The sequence below is a fragment of the Ambystoma mexicanum genome, chromosome 13, assembly GCF_040938575.1.
Source record: "Ambystoma mexicanum isolate Mex_15411 chromosome 13, UKY_AmexF1_1, whole genome shotgun sequence".
In the NCBI taxonomy this organism is placed as follows: domain Eukaryota; kingdom Metazoa; phylum Chordata; class Amphibia; order Caudata; family Ambystomatidae; genus Ambystoma; species Ambystoma mexicanum.
In genome coordinates, this window is record NC_090938.1 from 752069584 (window position 1) to 752089083 (window position 19500).

At 47.5% G+C, this 19500-nt stretch overlaps 1 protein-coding gene across 1 annotated transcript in view; it reads left to right on the top strand.

Moving 5' to 3' along the window:
* The window catches only part of LOC138521901 (regulator of G-protein signaling 3-like), a 346623-nt gene that overhangs the window by 133402 nt on the left and 193721 nt on the right, over window positions 1-19500 (top strand). Inside the window, exon 2 of the mRNA XM_069635060.1 lies at window positions 9966-10583. Coding sequence (XP_069491161.1) covers window positions 9966-10583 — 618 coding nt within the window. The remainder of the gene's footprint in view (window positions 1-9965; window positions 10584-19500) is intronic.

The following is a 19500-nucleotide window of genomic DNA, read 5'->3' on the forward strand; positions in this document are numbered from 1 at the left end:
TCCAGGAGAGAGTCCTTTCCGCTTCTGGAAGCTTCTCCGAGTATCTTGCCAAGGAATCCGAGCCCCCTCGCAGAAGAATAAACATGCATTTCTCATAATCTCCGGCGGGTCAAAGGTCTTGGGGGCGGGGCGGGCGAGAATCCACAGGGACCGGGCGACCTGCTCGCAAACATGTTGCTCCGGGTCCCAGCGGCTTCTGGGAAGGCTTCTAATTAGGCCCCCCGAAGCCACCTGAACACAACAATCAAAGGGGCTAAAAATACAATTAAAAATAAAAGCAGACGCCCCCCCCCGGCTCCCTCTTGGTAAACAGTCCCCCGGCTCCAGGATCCCTCCGCGGATCTGCCTCCAGACCGGATGCTGCGCGCGCCCGTGACGTCTTTTGGTTGGACTCGGGTTTGCCTATTAAAATAACCATTCTCTCTAGTTACCACTTTTTAATGCGAGCCCTAAATTTGGTGAGGTGAAGTGTGAAAACATCTCACAAAGTTTAATGGACTGGGGCCCGTGGGAGGTTTGCTGACGTCAAAGCCAGGAAGAATTAGTTTGGTTTGCTGTAGCATATTTTTATTCGAGCTTAATAGACCCTGCCCAAGGGCTGTAGTTAAAGACCGCGAAGACCAGTTAAAGGCCCAAGCACAGGGAGGGCGTTTAACAAGGTTTTCATGCTCGTAGCTCCCGGTACGGCCCGAGGGAGGGGCCTAATACAGCTATTATGAGCCCACTTAAGAGCCCAGGGGGGTCAAAAACAAAAAGGGGCCAAATCTGCCTTGGGGGGATTCCTGGGAACTGGCTCCTCATCTGGTTTTTCATTAGGTAGAAACTTGCTGAGAAAGGAGGGTGGTGGGTGTTTCCGATACCGGGCAGGCAAAGATACGGAGTGCCGAGCATCGGAGCCAAGGCCGGGTCACATCTGCCAGAGGCAGCCTGGAAAGATGGAATATTGTGTCTGGGACCGGAGCCATTGACTCGAGTCGCAGGTGCCAGGGGCGACCCAGCTTTGAAGGTCCGGAGCGGGATAGTGGGTGGAGGATTCAGAGTGCCCGGCTGCGTCTGTCGGGTGCAGCCCTGGCGGGAAGGCGCGCCGTGAGGGCGGGACGGAACTCCTGTGATGAGAGAGAGCACCGCGCTGAGAGATCTGCCCCTAGTGGTGAATGGGGGAGTCACGCCGCCCCTCCTGTATTTGGCCAATTTCCTGTCTCGTTATGATCTTTCCGAGCCATACCGGCTCGTATGGTCAGGAAATTGGCCAATGCCATGTCGAATCCGAGGGTTATCATTCTGCATGTATTGATAAAGGACACTTTATCAATACTGTACATGCAGCGTGAGGGGGGCACCAGCTACTAGTTACACACGACTACCTTCATTGACTTGGTTTGGGAAATCTATGGGTTACGTCCATCGTGAGGGGAGTTGAAGTCTCTGGAAAATCTGATCTACATCTTGAGGGTGGGCGTACAAGCATATCAGCCTCCGATAGGCTTTACTCTAACACAAGGGTTGTGTTTCCTCATTTGGTGTCTTTTGTGCATTATGAGGGTGGGGTGTGTGGCCTCAGGAACAGTCTTGACAATCATTGGGGGGGGTGGAGTCCCAGATATTTCTTTTTCATTGTGAGGGTAGTGTCCTATGGCCTCAGGTTGAGTCTTGTCCATCGTTTGAGGAAGGGAGGGTTATAGTCTCCGGTGTTTCTTGTCCAAGCAGCGCAACAAAACGTACGTTTATTTATTTATTCATTTATTTATTTTAAAAAGGACACCATTAGCACCCGTATAGTAAACTACACAGGTGCAAAATGGTGAAGGGGGAGCAGGGAAGGGAAGCACCCGACACAAAAGAAAATGCTGAGAGCGTGGGCTTTCCTTAGTGAATACAGTCCGCATTCAGAGCATTGCACGGTGCTAATGGCAAAGCCAGATCTGGGGTTAGGGGTTTTCATGTTGGTTGGGTTGGAATAGCTAATATTTGGGGCTATTGGTGTGTTTGGGTTGTGGGTGTCATTTTGTTGGTCAGTGTTTCTGATAGTTCAGGTTTGAGTTGATTACTGTTGGTTTTGGGGTTTGTCAGTTGTGCTTTTGAACTTGAGCAATCTCCAGCAGAACCCTTCTTTTATCTTTAGACGCTGCTCATTTTGGGAGATGAATCCAACTTCATGCAGTCAAGAACTTTTATCGTCAAACCTAGTGATCAACACGGTTCCGGGTTATTTCTAAAATCTGCTCTCTACATTAGCCATGCTGAATGTTGCAGAGGTTCACTCTGCAGAAGCATTGAAACAGAGCCCTGCCTCTTTGCCTGACTTCCGAAGTTGGTACCAAAGGGAACAAGCTCTGTGACTGCCCACCCAGCTGTAGACCACCCTTGAGGGGGACCATGCATCCCAATATGAAGTATGCACTTCATTGGAAGCCCAAGCAGCCCAATGTGGCATATGCACTCATTTGGGAGCCCATATAACTGAAATGTGGGATACACTTCCTTGGTTGCCCACCCAATCACCCAGTTTAGGTATAGCCTCTGATTGAAAGCCACTTATGCCCGGTTGGGTATACACTACTTTGAGGGCTCACCCATCCCTCAGAGGGGTTAACCCTCCCTTGGGAGCGTGACTACCAGCATCCTTTGGAGCCCACCCATACCAAGGTTGGGTAAAACATAGCCTTCCCACTGTGGAGTACACCCTCCCTTGTGAGTTCATCCATCCCCCTGAGGTTAGTTACCCCTACCCCATCCCCACATTACAAGCATACCCACAAAAGATTCCACCACCCCAGTCCCTCTCAACACCTTAAAAGCATACCCCACCATAGCACCCCAACCCTCTCCCACCTGTGCCCTCTCCCCAACTTACATTCATACCGTAACCATGCATTCACCCCATACCCTTCCACCCTAGCCATCTCCTCACTGTGTAGATGTGTCTGTCTGTTCATCACTAAGTGGCCAGGCAGTTGGACAGGCCAACCTGTTTAAAGGGTCCACCAGTCCAAACTGGCAACCACTTAATGAGGAGCAGTTGCAGCAACAAGCAGTTAGCATCAAGCAAATGGTCTGGTATCGAACCACTGCCCCCGAGCACCTAACAGGCTTACTTATTGATCATCCATAATGTTGTGGGTCTACCCTTGCATTTACTATGGAGCCGTTCTGGTTAGTGCTGTATGATGTATATGAACTATACAGATTTATCACTAACAACCAACAAGTATTTACACTTGCAAGATAGTGTCTTTTATACACCTATAAAAGAAACCTATTAAGAATGCTCCAACTCTCTTGTTTAGCATTTATGTATATTTATTCTCTTGTGGGGATAATACACAACAACTTCATATCGATCCCCAGGATGGGGGAGGTGGAAACACGACAACCCCCACCCCACTTTAAAAGGGGTGCTGGCCCCTTTAAGACCTAGTCACATAACTTTTAACTACTCCTGGTATCGGGACATGATGCAAGGTCCCCCCTGAAGGACCTTCTGAGGTTCTCGGGATCCGTGGACCCGAGACCAGATCCATGGACTTCCAGAACAGGATACTCACATGCTTTGGATGCCAAGGGATCCATAGGTCCACAGTCTGGAAAATGCCAAAACACTGGGAAACAGAAAAGTGGCCTTCCCACGCTCCGTGGGAGGTTTGGTACCCAGGGAGCCCCAAGCAGTGTGCAGGGAGAACGGAACTCATTGCATGTTTACATATTTAACTAAACGCTTTGCTAGGTTTCTGAATCCGCGCCGTGACTCTTGTTTTCACAAAAGAATGAAAATAACAGATAGCATCCCTTCAGCGTGCATTCTTTTTGGCTTTTAACATGAATCAATGTTCTTACAGTGTGATGCGGACAACGGTTTACTTGACCAGTGTCAAATGCAATTGAAAAGGCTTAATACTGGTCTGTGTGTTATCTGTGTTTGCAATTAAGACATGTCATATCCAAGATGTCTGAACTTGAATATGTGGACATGCATCTGTACATGTGTTTGCTAAAACGTCAGTCAATGGGCATCAATGCAAACAGGTGTCTGGCTTATAACTTGCCTTGGATTGTTAAGCTGCCAAGTCAAAGGTATATTAATACAATATGCAACGGGGGATGCCCACACCATAGCACCACAATAAAGATCTACCACTCCTCGTTCTGGCGATGCCATAGAGTAGTCCCCATAGCCCTTGTCTAGGTGTCCCAAAGGACATTATATGGTGCAGCCTGTGAAGCGCCCTTTCTGCCTCTGACTGCAGGTCCAGAGGCAGAGCCCAACACCATTCAGTCAGTCTGGGGCAGTATAACGCCCCCTAACTGCCCACATACAAATAGTAAAGTCGGAAGGGTGATCAACATTCCGCATATAAAAGCAAAAAAATGCCCTGTTGCCTGTGGGCTCTGATGCTTTATAAATAAATAAATAAATGTTCCCAGTAGTTCCAAGAAGAACATTGCCTGCCTCATGGCTTTCCCAGCGCTGGGTTGGGGGTTTTATAGTACTGACGTAGGGTGGCTCTTCGTGTGGGGTTTATTATCTGCACACTCTTGAGTTTGGGGTTGTCACAATATTACACATGGGGAGATGACGATGCTGCATTTGGGGGTGTCATAGCATTTGGTGTGGGGTGTTCACAATGTTAGATTTCTGTTTTCCATAGTATTGGGTGTGGGGCAGTCACAGTGTCAGTGTTTGTGGTTTACCAATTTTTGAGTCTGGGGGTTCAAAGTGTGGGGTTTTCTGAGTACTATCTGGTCAGCGTTCACAGCGTTAGCTTTGGGGTCCATGGTACTGGAAGTAGGGTGTTCATTGAGTTGGGTGTGGAATTTTTCTACTATTGGATGTGAGGTGTTCACTGTGTTGAATGTGGGATTTTCATAGTATTCAACATGACATGCATATATTGTTAGGCTTGGCCATTTGGGGTGGGCGTTCAGTGTTGGATTAGTGGTTTTCAAAGTGTTTGGTGGTTAGTGTTCAGTGTCTAGTGTGGGCTGTTCATTGTTTGGTTGGGTTTCATAATATTAAGTATAGGTTGTGCACAGAATTGGGGTTGTGATGTTTATTACATTGAGCTTTGGGTATTTGCAGTGTTGGGTTTGAGGTTCCATAGTACTGGGTGCAGCACGTTCACGTTTGGGGTTTCCATAGCATTGGGCATGGCGTATTCACTGCGTTGGGTTTGAGGTTTCATAACATTGGGTGTGGGGTATTTGCAGTGTTGGGTTTAAGGTTTCACAGCATTGTACTGCGGTATTCACAATGTTGGAATTTAGGGTTCATAGCATTGGGTATTCACTGTGTTGGGTTTGAGGTTTTATAGCATTGGGCGTGGGGTATTTGCAGTGCTGGGTTTGAGAGTTCATAGTAGTGGTGAGTAATGTTTGCTGTGTTGCATTTGAGGGTTATAATAGTGTTGGCTTTGGGGTCTTCTCTGTATCAGGTTTGGGATTTTGATAGTACTGGGTGTGGGGTGTTCACTGCTGGATTTTGTAGCATTACATTTGGTATGTACACAGCGCTGGGTTTAGGGTTTCATAGTAGTGGGGTGATCGCAGTGTTTTGTTTGAGGCTTATCAGTGTTGGGTTTGGAATGTTCATAATATTGGGTGTGGGGTTATCATAGTGTTTGGTTGGATGGTTAGCGTAGTGTTGGATTTGGGGTTTTCATAATATTGGGTGAGTCTCTTACTGCCTCAAAATGCAGGCTATGGAAGTAAACCTTAAGGTTAGGGTAACCTGAAGGTTTACTTCCATAGCCTCCATTTTGAGGCAGTAAGAGTGTCACCCTTCCACCAATGTGACCCCATCACTTCACCTACCAACGGGTAGGACGGCTGTTTCCATATTCAAATACTAACAATGAGAGTAGGACTACTGCTGAATGTCTCAGAGAACAACCCACTCACAATATTCCTATCATTGTTTTAATAGTGTGTGCAGTTAAGAGCACAATGATTCAATTGAAAATACATGCTGTGAAAAAGTGACATCATCTGATTTACTGCAAACTTTCCCCCTCATATCTTTACCCGACATCAGGTAGGACTCTGGTTCCGAATTTCTAAGCAATTACAAGTAGAAGTGATCTTTAGTTAGCTAACTAATCACTCTACAAACCCGGGCACGCTTACTTACATGAACGTACCATTTTTTCAGGGTACTCTCCCATTGGGTGACGCTTCGCTTCGCCCCCAGAGGAGCTTCAAGGACCCCTTTTTTAGGGACCCACATAGTGTCCTCCAGTAGGCACCCACGAGAGGTAGGATAATACAAACTTAAGGAATGTCAAATACGAAGAGACGATTGCAAGAAAACACTCGCTAATGAACATTATTTCTATTGTCTCCTCCCCCTTTACAGAGTGTACAAATTACGAAAAGGATTAATTGGAGGAATATGAAACCTTGCTCCTGAAGAAGGGATATTATATCCCAAAACGCGTTGAGTTTAGGAATTTATTTACATTATTGTGATTATGTTGACAATCTTTGTGGTGTTATGCATACAGACCTTGTATAACAACATTGTACAATATGAATGAAATAGTGTGACATTATAATAATGAAATATAGCCACAAAAAAATGTTAGGAAGAAATTGAGAAGTTTGTGTCTATTAACTTGTTTTTCCTTGTATAACACAGGTGGACATTCTGCTTTCACTAATCTTTGACTTAAATTGGACTAACATTCCTATAAATATTCTTTGTTTATTTACAAAACCCAGAGTGTGCATGGGACGCAAGTGTTCCACGGATCATGGACACTGTTTCTTTGTGTTGGGTTTGAGGGTTATCACAGTGTTGGGTTTGGAGTTTTCATAGTACTGACTGTGGGGTGTTGACATTGTTGGGTTCGAGGGTTATACTAGTGTTGGATATGGGGGTTTAAAAGTATTGGCCATGGGGTGTTCACAGTTTTGGGTTTGAGGGTTATCACAGTGTTGGAATTGGGGTTTTCATAGAATTGGGTGCGGGGTGTTCACAGTGTTTGGTTTGAGGGTTATCATGGTGTTGGAATTGGTGTTTTCATAGTATTAGCTGCTGGGTGATTTGTGTTGCTGTCGAGCGCTCAGTGTTTGGATTGAGGGTTATCATAGAGTTGGGTTTGGAGTTTCCATGTTGTTGGCGGTGGGGTGGTCACAGTGTTGGGTTTGAGGATTATCATAGTGTTGGGTGTTGGGTGTTCATAGTATTGGGTCTGGGGTGTCCATAGTGTTGGGTTTGAGGGTTATCATAGTGTTGGGTTTGTGGTTTTCATAGTGTGCAGTGTTCTGAATGTTGGGATTGAGGGTTATTATAGTATTAAGGCTTGGGTGGTTACAGTGTTGGGTTTGAGGGTTATTATAGTGTTGGGTTTGGGGTTTTCATAGTGTGCAGTGTTCAGTGTTGGGATTGAGGGTTATCATAGTGTTGGGATTGAGGTTTATAATGGTATTGGGTCTTGGTTGTTCACAGTGTTGGGATTGAGGGTTATCATAGTGTTGGGATTGAGGGTTATCATAGTGTTGGGTTCGGGGTTTTCATAGTGTACAGTGTTGGGATTGATGGTTATCATAGTGTTTGGTTTGAGGGTTATCATAGAGTTGGGTTTGGGGTTTCCATGTTGTTGGTGGTGGGGTGTTCACAGTGTTGGGTTTGAGTGTTATCATAATGTCGGGTTTGGGGGTTGCATAGGGTGCAGTGTTCAGTGTTGGGTTTGAGGGTTATCATAGTGTTGGATTTGGGGTTTTCATGGTGTTGGGTTTGGGGATTTCATAGTATTGGGTCTGGGGTGATCACAGTGTTGAGTTTGAGGGTTATCACAGTGTTGGGTTTGGGAATATCTTATATTGTAAATATTGGGGTACCTTGTTTCTGTCTCTTCATTTTACTGGTCTGTAATTTTGGAGCCGTTTTTCTTCATGACAAGCACATGATGGCCGGGGCTGCCGGCTGCCAGTAGCCACAAGCTCAGCCTCCGTGAAATGCCAACCTCGCAGACTCGGCCTCAGCAAAGCACAGTGGCGGGCGAGTCCGTGGAAGGTCACCCCTACAGGGTCTCCTTGGCCGTCTCTTTCTCTTGATCTCTCGCTTGCCCTCTCACTCTCTGTGCCGCTTCTCCTCTTGCTGTGTCTCTAAGGTTCTCTCTTGCCACCTTTCTCCCTTCTCTCGCCCTCTCTCTCCTTCTGTCTCTCTATGCCCCCATCTTTTCTCGCTCACTCTCTCTTCCCCTCTGCCTCCCCTTTCCCTCTCTCTCTCTCGCCTTTACCTCTCCTCTTGCCTCTTTTCTCTCCTCCTGTCTCTCTATTCCCCTTTCTCTTCTCGCTCACTCTCTTCCCCCTCCCCTTTCCCTCTCTCTCCCCGCTCTCTCTCGCCTCTTTTCTCTCCTCCTGTCTCTCTATTCCCCTTTCTCTTGTCGATCACTCTTCCCCCTCTGCCTCCCCTTTCCCTCTCTCTCCCCTTTCTCCCTCCCCTCTCGCCTCTTTTCTCTCCTCCTGTCTCTCTATTCCCCTTTCTCTTCTCGCTCACTCTCTTCCCCCCTGCCTCCCCTTTTCCTCTCTCTCCCCCCTCTCTCTCGCCTCTTTTCTCTCCTCCTGTCTCTCCATTCCCCTATCTTTTTTCGCTCACTCTTTCCCCGTCTGCCGCTCCCTTTCCCCCTCTCTCCCCTTTGGCTCGCCTCTCTCTCTCGCCTCTTTTCTCTCCTCCCGTATCTCTATTCCCCCATCTTTTCTCGCCCAATCTCTCTTCCTCCTCTGTCTCCCCCTTTCCCTCTCCCCCCTCTCTCTCTTGCCTCTTTTCTCTCCTCCTGTAGCTCTATTCCCCTTTCTCTTCTCGCTCACTCTCTTCCCCCTCTGCCTCCCCCTTCCCTCTCTCTCCCCTTTCTCCCTCCCCTCTCGCCTCTTTTCTCTCCTCCCGTCTCTCTATTCCCCTTTCTCTTCTCGCTCACCCCCTTTCCCCTTCCTCTCCTTCTCCCTCTGTCGATCTCCCTCTCTCTCTGTCTAATCGCGCCTCTGTCCTTTAAGAACCCCCGCTATCGTTCCTATACTTACTCATGTGTACAGTAAGGCACTTTATCTGTAAACAGGGCAAGTCACAGTCAATAAACCACCTGATTCTCACGCCTTCCCTAGTGGTGAAAAGCTTGAACGTCAACAATCGCTCACACCTGTGGACATGTGAACACCATCACCTGCCCCCTAGTGGGAAGATATGATATGATATGATAATTTATTTATATAACGCCTATGCACAATGTGTATATACACAATGTTTTGTCCATTCTCCTGGCAGCAGGTGGGAAGTGTTGTCCTGCCACTTTGCAATGACAGGCCTCTGGCGCCAGATCCATGCTGAATTTTCAGGATACCCCTCATTAATATTCATGAGACAAATTTGCATACAATACTTCTAAATGTATGCACATTTGTTCTCATGAATATTAATGATGGGCATCCTGAAAACATGTCAGGTTTATGCCCCTCAAGGTCCGGAGTTGGACAACCCTGGAGGTTTCAGACTGCCCTCTGGTTTGGTTAATTAGAACTGCAGGTCTGAACTAGTCTGCCATCTAGTGGTAAAGAGTGAGAACTGCAGAAAGATAGCTCTGTACCTGTGTCAGGCTCTGCCCTCTAGTGTCAGGACAATACAACTGCACCCATGCCATTCTTGCTCCTATCTTGTGGAAGGCTGCATAAGCTGTAGCCAGCACCACACCACATAAAATATTGAGGCAATGTGGTGTAGCAGCAATGCCGTAGCCTGCCTCCTGGCGGCAGGACTTGAGAACTGCAGTTCTATCCCTGTCTGCTGCCTGGTGGTGAGAACTAATATCTGAGCAAGTGACCAGCTAGAATGGTGTCTGCTGCCTCGTGGTAAGAACTGAGATCAGAGCAAGTGACCAGCTAGAATGGAGAAAGGGTAGAAATGAGAAACTGGCTGATTAAGTGGGGAAGGAGCATTTGGCAAGTTATGACTCTTCTTCTTGTTGCTTTTCCAGATGCTGAAAGCGTTTAACCCTTTGCGGAAATCGGGGTCAGAGAGCTGCCTAACCGAGTGTGATCAATTGTCATGGAAAAGGAGCGCTATCCGGAAGCGCAAGCCCTCGGATGCACCAGAGGAGATGCAGGAGGAGACAGTAGAATTGCTGGTGCCCCCTCAGGGGGGCCCTGGCCAGCTCACACCCCATGCTTGTATCAAGGAACTGATTGGGGAAGCTGACATTGGGTCCCCAAAGACTAACATGGTGATCCCAGAACTGCGCGTCGACAAGGCCTACAGCTTGAGCGTCGACACTCTGCAGTGCTTGGGCTATGAGAGCTGCGACGAATCCGATGGGGAGCGCAGCCGGGAGAACCTGGCGGGTGGAAAAAGAAAGACAAGCCTGCAGGCAGACGGCGGGGTTGGCGGCATGGTTTGGAGGACATATAGTGAGAGCCACCTGAACCGGGCAGAAGGACTGGAAGTGCCTGATGGCATGATCAAAAAGAAGGAGAAGAAAACGACCGGCAGTGGGTGGAGCCTCCCCTCCCCTAAGACGCTACGGAAGCAACGGCGGGCTGCCAAGATGGCCGCCGCAAAGCAGCATCTACTGTCGTTCTTTGGCGGATCCAGCAAGGTAAGAGCCTCACTCTCATGGTGTAAGGGGTATAAAGTGACTTTCTCTGTTAAGGACGTTATGGTGGTATGTTATGGAAAGCATTAAAGTATCATGCGGGCAAGAGGTGACTGACGAAGCAGCAATACCATGCCAGCCGGATGAGGCATTAGAGGGAAACTATGGGCACTGCAGCTTGGAACCTTTTTGAAAACATAGGCATTTTGTCAGTCTATAGTAAGGATGGAGAGATGTTCCATAATCCCCAACACATAGTGGCAAAGGATTTGTGTATTTATTCTCATGAACTTGTGGCATAACTTACAAGTATTTTCAGATTGTGTGTTTTTCTGGCACCTCTTGCAGGGGTAGGGTAAATTTATATTCCAGGAAGCTTGGTTACATAGTGAAGGAGGGCTTGTATGTGATACAAGAGCACTCTCTTACCTAGCTCAGTACCTTCCTATTGACATTGGTAACGTTAAGTTCAATTTAAACATCCCCAAATCAAAAACTGGTTGGTGTTTTACTCCAGTAAGCTTTGTTTTTAAACTGGCTTCCTCTATTCCCAGCAGTCAAAGTTGTTAGTTGGTCTGGTGATCAAATGGTTGTTCTGCTGTGTACCTAAATGGTCAAACGTTTGGTCCCATTCAGCCACCCTCATCTCCCTGAGGTCTTTAGCCTGTCTCTCTCCGCTGGTCTCTTCCCAGATTCCTGCAACCATCCTACCCCTTTTGAAGGAACTCTCTGATGACTCACATGGCCCAGCGAGCTATTGCCTGGTGTCCTTCCCCAATGTTCAAAGGGTGTTAATCACAAAGTACCTTGAGGATAATGGCCTTGGAGATCCATTTCAATCTGGCTTCCCGTAAACACTCCATTGAGACTGCCCTCGTGCATGTCTCCAGCTTTCTCTCTGATGCTCTCCTTTTGGACGGTTCTGCCCCTTTTGGTACTTTTGACCACCCCTGCACATCTGCTCCAGCCTAGATTGCCTCTGAACTGGAAGGTCACTCCTTTAAAATGTCTGTGAACTATAAACATCTGACCTCACTCCTCAGAATGTTAGTGTCACCCCACAATCAACCATTGGACCTCTGCCCTTCACCCTCTATTCTTCTGTAGTAGGAAGACATATCTTGTCCATTGGCTTCCACTTTCCCCTTTTTGCTGAGGACACTCCCATTTTTTTCTGATTTCCCTCATTCACCCCAGCCATCTCTGAATGGATTACCAAATGTCTTGCTGCAATCCATCACTGGATGACTCTGTGGTGCCTCATGCTGAACTCTTAGAACAGAGAAGACCTCTTTTTCCCTGGCTTCCAATACCCGTACTAGCCTCCTCTCTCCTTCCCACCTGACCACCTTGCTTCCTTACCCAAGGCTTGCAACCTTGATCTCCCCTTTGATGGCGATCTCCGACTGCAACAATTCATCAGTACCACCGCCTCTGCTGCTCATATTAACCTCCTCAACATTCAGAAAATGTGTCAATTTCTTACCCATCACTCAATAACATCTCAAATCTCTACTCTCTTGCTCAGTAGACATGACTACTGCTGAAGCCTACTCCTTGGCCTTCCCCTCTACTTTTTCCTCCCTCTAAACAAAGACCTAAACTTTGCCTCCTGCACACTCTACAACCTACCCAGAACCTCCCCCACTTCCACCTACTGACAACATGCTGTTTGGCTCTCCATACACAGCTGCTCCCTTTTCAAGTACCCTTGTCTACAAAGCTATGACAGGCTTGTAGCTGGCTGACTGCTCCAGTCTACTTGCCATCTCGTACCCCTCCTTCCTTCTCTGCACTCAACCTCCCTTTTCCATGCCCTCCCCCTGAGCCTCGTCACACTCCCACTCTTTCTCCCTACTTGCCCCACCGCATTGAAACCCACTGCCCATCACAACCAAAGCCAGCTCGACTGTGGATCTCTTGAAAGCTCGTCTTAAACCTCACCTACTGGCCGCAGAGGAAGCGCCCTGCACTTTTCACCCATCCCCCAATCTGATCTCGTCACTTCCTCCACTGCTGTGCAATATTGTAATTTTGTTTGTAATGTACTTCTCCTTCACTTGCACCTTTTTCCCCGTTAGGTTGCTCTGTTTTTGTCTTGTCATTGGTCTACTATGCCGGCTCTGTTCACACCCTCAAAAACAGGGCCACCACCCGATCGAAATTGACTTCACTGTTCTTCAATTAAATACATATAGTGAAGTGCAGTGACAAAACGTAGGGACTGCAGGTTGTGTACATCGCATGCTGGGAAGCCGAGGCCACATGGATGGACGGATGGAAAGATTGCAATCCTGGATCGTTGAATAGACGAGATGCCTGCATATTTCCCTGATATTTTTAATAGTCATAAAAGCCTAGACCTCTTGTACACTATTGCAAACTGGCAAAGAGATATTAAAGCTGCAACAAGTTGGGTATGTGAGAATGGGATCCAGGCTTAATTATTGAATTTGCATTCTGAAATTTGTAGTCCTCATGTATGAAGGGAAAGCACAAAGTGGGGGAGACATGCAAGAAAAATACCAGACACGGCATGCCGGGAACACCACCAAATTAAACACTGGATCCAGGGGAACAAGCCACGACTACCTCATGATATGATTGGTTATTTATAACATGCTTAATATCCAGAGGTTTCTAAGGGCAGACCCGGGGATCGAACCTGTGTTGCTCCATGTCAAATTGCTTCCAAGCTTCCAAGGCGAGCACGTTGCCCCTGATCTATCCTCTCAAGACTCCTGCATTATAAAAACAAGAGAACAGACACAACATAGTGAAAGCCCACAGTAGGACACCAGAGAAGAGACACGTGGTCACTCACATTAGCAACCAGGACGAAGCGCGCAGAAGACTTCTTCTCATGCACCAACGAGAGATATTGTGGCCCGAGCGACTATGGCAATGGCTAGAAATGAGCAAGAGCAGGCAGTGTTAATTTTTGGCAGTGAGGATGTGGAAATGGGCATTTTTTTATTTTTTTTATTTTTAAAATTTCAAACAAAAAATTGGTAGTATCCGGATGACTTCGATAACAGGCAGTAAGAGACAGCACCAAACTGTCAAATAAAACTGACCAGAAAAACCAAACTGGATCAGTAACCTTTAAATGACTGGCCCTGAAGTTCGCTCTTGAACCAGACTGGATCAGGAACCTTGAAATGACTGGCCCTGAAGTCAGCTCTCGAACCAGACTGGATCAGGAACCTTAAAATGAGTGGCCCTGAAGTCAGCTCTCGAACCAGACTGGATCAGGAACCTTGAAATGACTGGCCCTGAAGTGAGCTCAGGAACCAGACTGGGGCAGGAACCTTGAAATGACTGGCCCTGAAGTCCGCTCTTGAACCAGACTGGATCAGGAACCTTGAAATGAGTGGCCCTGAAGTCAGCTCTCGAACCAGACTGGATCAGGAACCTTGAAATGAGTGGACCTGAAGTCCGCTCTCGAACCAGACTGGAACAGGAACCTTGAACCAGACTGGCCCTGAAGTCAGATCTCGAACCAGACTGGATCAGGAACCTTGAAATGACTGGCCCTGAAGTCAGATCTCGAACCAGACTGGATCAGGAACCTTGAAAGGACTGGCCCTGAAGTCAGCTCTCGAAGGAATCAGGTAATATTATCCCCATATATATGGTCGCCGTAAATATCGCCGGGAAAAGGTTGTGGCGATATTATATGGGTGACCATATATATGGGGACAGGGGCAACAAAAAAAAAACATTTTTTTAAAAAAAACAATTTTTTGGAGGGGTTGCGGGGTTGTCCCCCGCATGTTCCATGCAATAATGTCGCCACAAAAACAGCAATTTTTCGGTGATATTTTTGCATGGCGAGATTTTTGTGGCGATATTATTACATGGAACCCTCTCGAACCAGATTGGGGCAGGAACCTTGAAATGACTGGCCCTGAAGTCAGCTCAGGAACCAGACTGGGGCAGGAACCTTGACACGACTGGCCCTGAAGTCTGCTCAGGAACCAGACTGGGGCAGGAACCTTGAAATGACTGGCCCTGAAGTCAGCTCAGGAACCAGACTGGATCAGGAACCTTGAAATGACTGGCCCTGAAGTGAGCTCAGGAACCAGACTGGGGCAGGAACCTTGAAATGACTGGCCCTGAAGTCAGCTCAGGAACCAGACTGGATCAGGAACCTTGAAATGACTGGCCCTGAAGTCAGCTCAGGAACCAGACTGGATCAGGAACCTTGAAATGACTGGCCCTGAAGTCAGCTCAGGAACCAGACTGGGGCAGGAACCTTGAAATGACTGACCCTGAAGTCAGCTCAGGAACCAGACTGGGGCACTACGCTTGACATGACTTGCTCTGAGGCCCTGAATACCAGGAACCAGGTTGGGAAATTAACCTTTCTGAATTTTTTTTGTAGGGATGGAGTATGTGTCCGTCCTGGACTTGTTAAGTGAGTCCTCTCTGCTTCACATAGCGGTGCAAAGCGTTTTTTTGCGGTGCAAGGTGACTTTGCACTGCAAAAATACACTTTGTACCGCTATGGAATTAGGGTGTTGATTGGCAGTGCAAAGTGACTTTGCACCGCGCTAAACATTTCATGTACCAGGCCCTTGGCCTCCAAGGTAAAAAAGGCCCCGCTTTGATCACTCCATAAGGCTATTCAGAAGTAGGGGTACTTTGCTGAGTCTCCCCTAAAGCCAATGCCGGGCCAGAAGTCCCTGGAACCTGCACCCCTAGGTGGAGACATGATTTAGTTGTGTTTAAAAACAATGTAAAAAATGTATTGGAAAATTGATTTCTTTAAAATTGGAAATAATCCTCATCTGTGTCTTGTGAAGTAAAAGCATGTGGCTAGTTTGGACAGGATGGACAAATATACCGAGCACAAAAATAAAAGCAGTCGCGAAACGACTGTTAACTTTACTTAGCAAAACCCAATCGCAATCTTTTGCCCCGTCATTTAAAGCCCGAAGATATTTTTCATTCAAAGTTGCAAAAAGCCCTGCAGCCAATGGTATTTCTACTAACTACAGCTGGGACGAAATGTGTTCAGGAGCTTCATTTGCAGACTGGTCTGGAGTCCCGGCTTTACCACTTAGCCAAAGTGTGTGCTCCTGAGCAAGTCATTTTATCTCACTATGATGTAGCTGCCAAAATTGGAAATCTGTGATGTCACTATAAGTGCAAACGGGTAGGCCCTGTAAATCTTTTGTTGCCGGTGGCCCCGCAAATCCTAGGGCCGGCCCTGGGCTCAGTGAGTATAAGGGCAGGCTTTACAGGGATCCTGCGAACTACTGCCCCAATCAGCCTGCTCTCTGGATTATCGAAGCTCCTGGAGAAGGTCCTCCTCGCCCGCCTCAGCAACTTCACCTCCGAAAGAAATCTACTAGCAATGGAACAGCTCGGATTTCGAAAGGAGCATGCAATGACCCATCAGCTGTTGAGAGTGGTGGACACCATCAGCCACGGATTCAACATCAACACGTCCACGGGAATCGTCATCTTGGATGTCAGCTGCTGACAGTGGTGGACACCATCAGCCATGGATTCAACATCAACACGTCCACGGGAATCGTCGTCTTGGATGTCAGCTGCTGAGAGTGGCAGAAACCATCAGTCACGGATTCAACATTAACAAGTCCACAGGAATCATCCTTCTTGGGTGTCGCCAAAGCATTCAAATGAGTCTGGCACAAGGGACTGCTACACAAGATGGTCAGCCTGGGATTTCCAAAACAACCTGTCAAGACGATTGCAAGCTACCTGGGAGACCGCACCTTCCATGTCGCCATGCGGTCTGAGACATCCACATCATATCCCATCTGAGCAGACGTGCCACATGTGTGAAAACAAAATCAAAATATCGAGGCTGAGTACCCCAAAAGGAAATACACCGGACACGGGTTACAAAGGAACATACAAAGTACTTTTATTCATACTGAATTCAGTTACGAAGAACAGAACAAAATCAGATAGCTATCGGCCCTCAGTGCAACACAACAAACTCCAGCGTGGTTCAGTGTGTTCAGTGAGAGTCGCTGTACATTAGAATGCATTGATCTTTTTATACTTTTCGCGAGCATGATGTCCAACCCTACTTCGGGTTAATATTCTGCTAATACATAACCGATCTAGGGTTCATGCCGAGTTTCGCACATCCACATGTAACTGGTTTGCCTTTAATACATATATCAACAAGCCTATACGGCAACTGTGTATTCCGGGATTTTCCATGCAGGTCTTCTCAAACATTAATACAATGTAGTAAAACAAGTGTTCTACATTCAGTATTTGAATACATTGTTCTTAACATATGCTCGCGGATTAGTTTCATTGCACGAGTAATCCATTACATACAGGTCAACGAAGGACAAAGTCTCAGTTCACGACCTCAACAGGTGGCCTGCAGGCAAGTTACATATTACCTACATACAGAGGTCAAGATGGCCATGTTGTATTTTGGAATGACATCGTCCACCATTTTAACTCACAGGGTGACTTTACAAAGCAAACCTAAAATGGCGAATTGACCTAAAATGGCGGCTTACATTAATTTTAAGGTCAGGACCTTGCAACACAGATTTCTTCACAAGCGACTTACAAGCAACTTGGCGTAGGCCAATATACATATATTCATTGCAATAGGAGGCACAATCTAATTTCTCTTTTGACACATGGACCAAACCTCGGACCCTTCCTGCTCAACATCTTCGCCAAGGGGATCCCAAAGGATCTCCACAAGACCGACCTGGCACTGTATGTGGATGATGTTGCAGTCATCTCCCAGTCGTTCAGTGAAAAGGAAGTGGCAAAGAACCTGCAAGCTTCATTGGATGCCATCTCGACGTGGTACAGCGATTGGCGGATAGAACTCAACACCAGGAAGACAACAGCCCTGCTGTTCACCAGAAAGATCAAGGGGCACTTGACACATCAGCCTCAACGGGGAAGCCATATCCGTTACCTCAGTGTGACCCTGGACAGCAAACTCAACTGGGGAAGCCATATCGAGAATACTCAACAGAAGGCAACAGGAAAAATGTCAGCACTGTAGCCACTCCTGAAGAACAAGTCCATGCTCCTCCGGACACAGATCAAAGTCTACAAGGCGATCATCAGTCCTGCCCTGACGTATGCCTCCCTAGCATGGATGACCGGCCATGAGCGACACCGGAAGAGTCTTCAGATAGTCCAGAACAAGGCGCCGCGGATATCGTCAGGAGCTTCACTCTTCACAAGGATAGCAGACCTTCGCAGAGAACTGGACATCGAGATGTTGGACGAACATCTAGCGAAGCGGAGCAAGAACTTCTGGCAAGTACTGGATCAGAACCCGAACCCTCTGATCATATGTCTCGCTGTCATCACTGCAAAATGTTATGACCGCTACCCACAGCCCATCACAGCGAAGACTCTGTGAAGCTAGCCCTACTGTGACAAGACCACACAGACCATGAAGAAATGCAACCCACGACTGCACACTGAACCCGAGAAGATGGAGTAATGAGGCCCAGGCCTCGGTATCTAGTAATCACAGCTGATGGATACAATCTGTCAGCAAGAAGAAGAAAGAAGAGGCTCACCCTCATCCCTCATCCCCGCGACCCATCACGGCGAAGAGCCTGTGAAACCAGCCCTACTGTGACAAGTGCACACAGACCATGGTGAAACCCAACCCTTGACTACACGCTCAACCCGAGAAGCTGGAATAATGAGGCTCAAGCCTCGGGATCCAATAATCACCGCTGATGGATACAATCTGTCAGCAAGAAGAAGAAAGAAGAGTGCAGAGGGAAGGACGTCCTCTGCCTCTGCTGACACCGAAAAATGCTCTGCACGGGGAGCAAAGCAATGCAATGACCTCATGTCTGTTTCTCACCTGGGTTCAAGTCTGAACCAGACAGGGAAGTGAAGTCAATAACTGAGGGGGCTGGCGGCGTGGAACACACCCGAACCACAAACATAGCAACACTAACCACTAAGCACAAATGACCTCTTGCAGCAATGCACCAGTTTGGAGCAAGCCCCAGCAAAAATACGATTGGTTTTCAATGGAACCATTCCATTGAAATCGTGTTACTCACTCGCTCTATGCACAGGGGGAGGGATATGGGAGACTCCCTGAGATCCTAGCTGTGGGACTGCGCAGCAGTTGCCACACCTAATGTTTTAGTTGCACCACGATGTAACCGCGAAGGACAAACACGGTGTGATGCAACATCCTAGCCATTATTGGCGCGATCGTGGGCAGTCATTATGGAAGGCGCTGTTGCCACTTGCCAATTGGGTGGTGCAAGGCAATGATGCCAACGTGGTGTGGCATGCACTAATCCTGCAGCGGCGGGTGCAATATTAAGAGACATGGCAATAAGCATTGGCACTGATGCAAGTCTTGGGGCATTGCATGTGGTACAAGACAAACGAATATTGTGCACCATTCGATATGTTTGAAACTGAAATGGCTGCGAGGTTAACAGTGTGTCTCTCTTGCCGTGCCCACGTTTTCTCACTTCCCGCATTCCACTTGTATGCTCATGTTTGGAAGGGTATGCCATTACTATAGTGCCAAGTTGAGCACTGTTGGGTTGCATCGTTTACACTCAACCTTCCCTCTCCAGATGTTTTGGACTACGACTCCCATGATCCCGCACCAATGACCGTCTAATAGGGAGTGTTTGTCGCAAATGCCTGAAAAGCCAACAGTTGCTGACCTTTGCCCTACCTCAAGGGTCTCCAACAGTTGGATCTCCAGATGTGTTGGACTAAGCCTCTCATGACCCCTAGCCATCATTGTCAATGGTGAGGGATCATGGGAGTTTTAGACCAAAACATCTGGAGCTCCACAGCCCCTACCCTAACTTATCAATGGCAGAAGGAGCCGGGTGATAGGAAATTGACACTGCCTAGACCAAGTATCAAGACATGGGGCCTTATTACAAGTCTGGCGGTC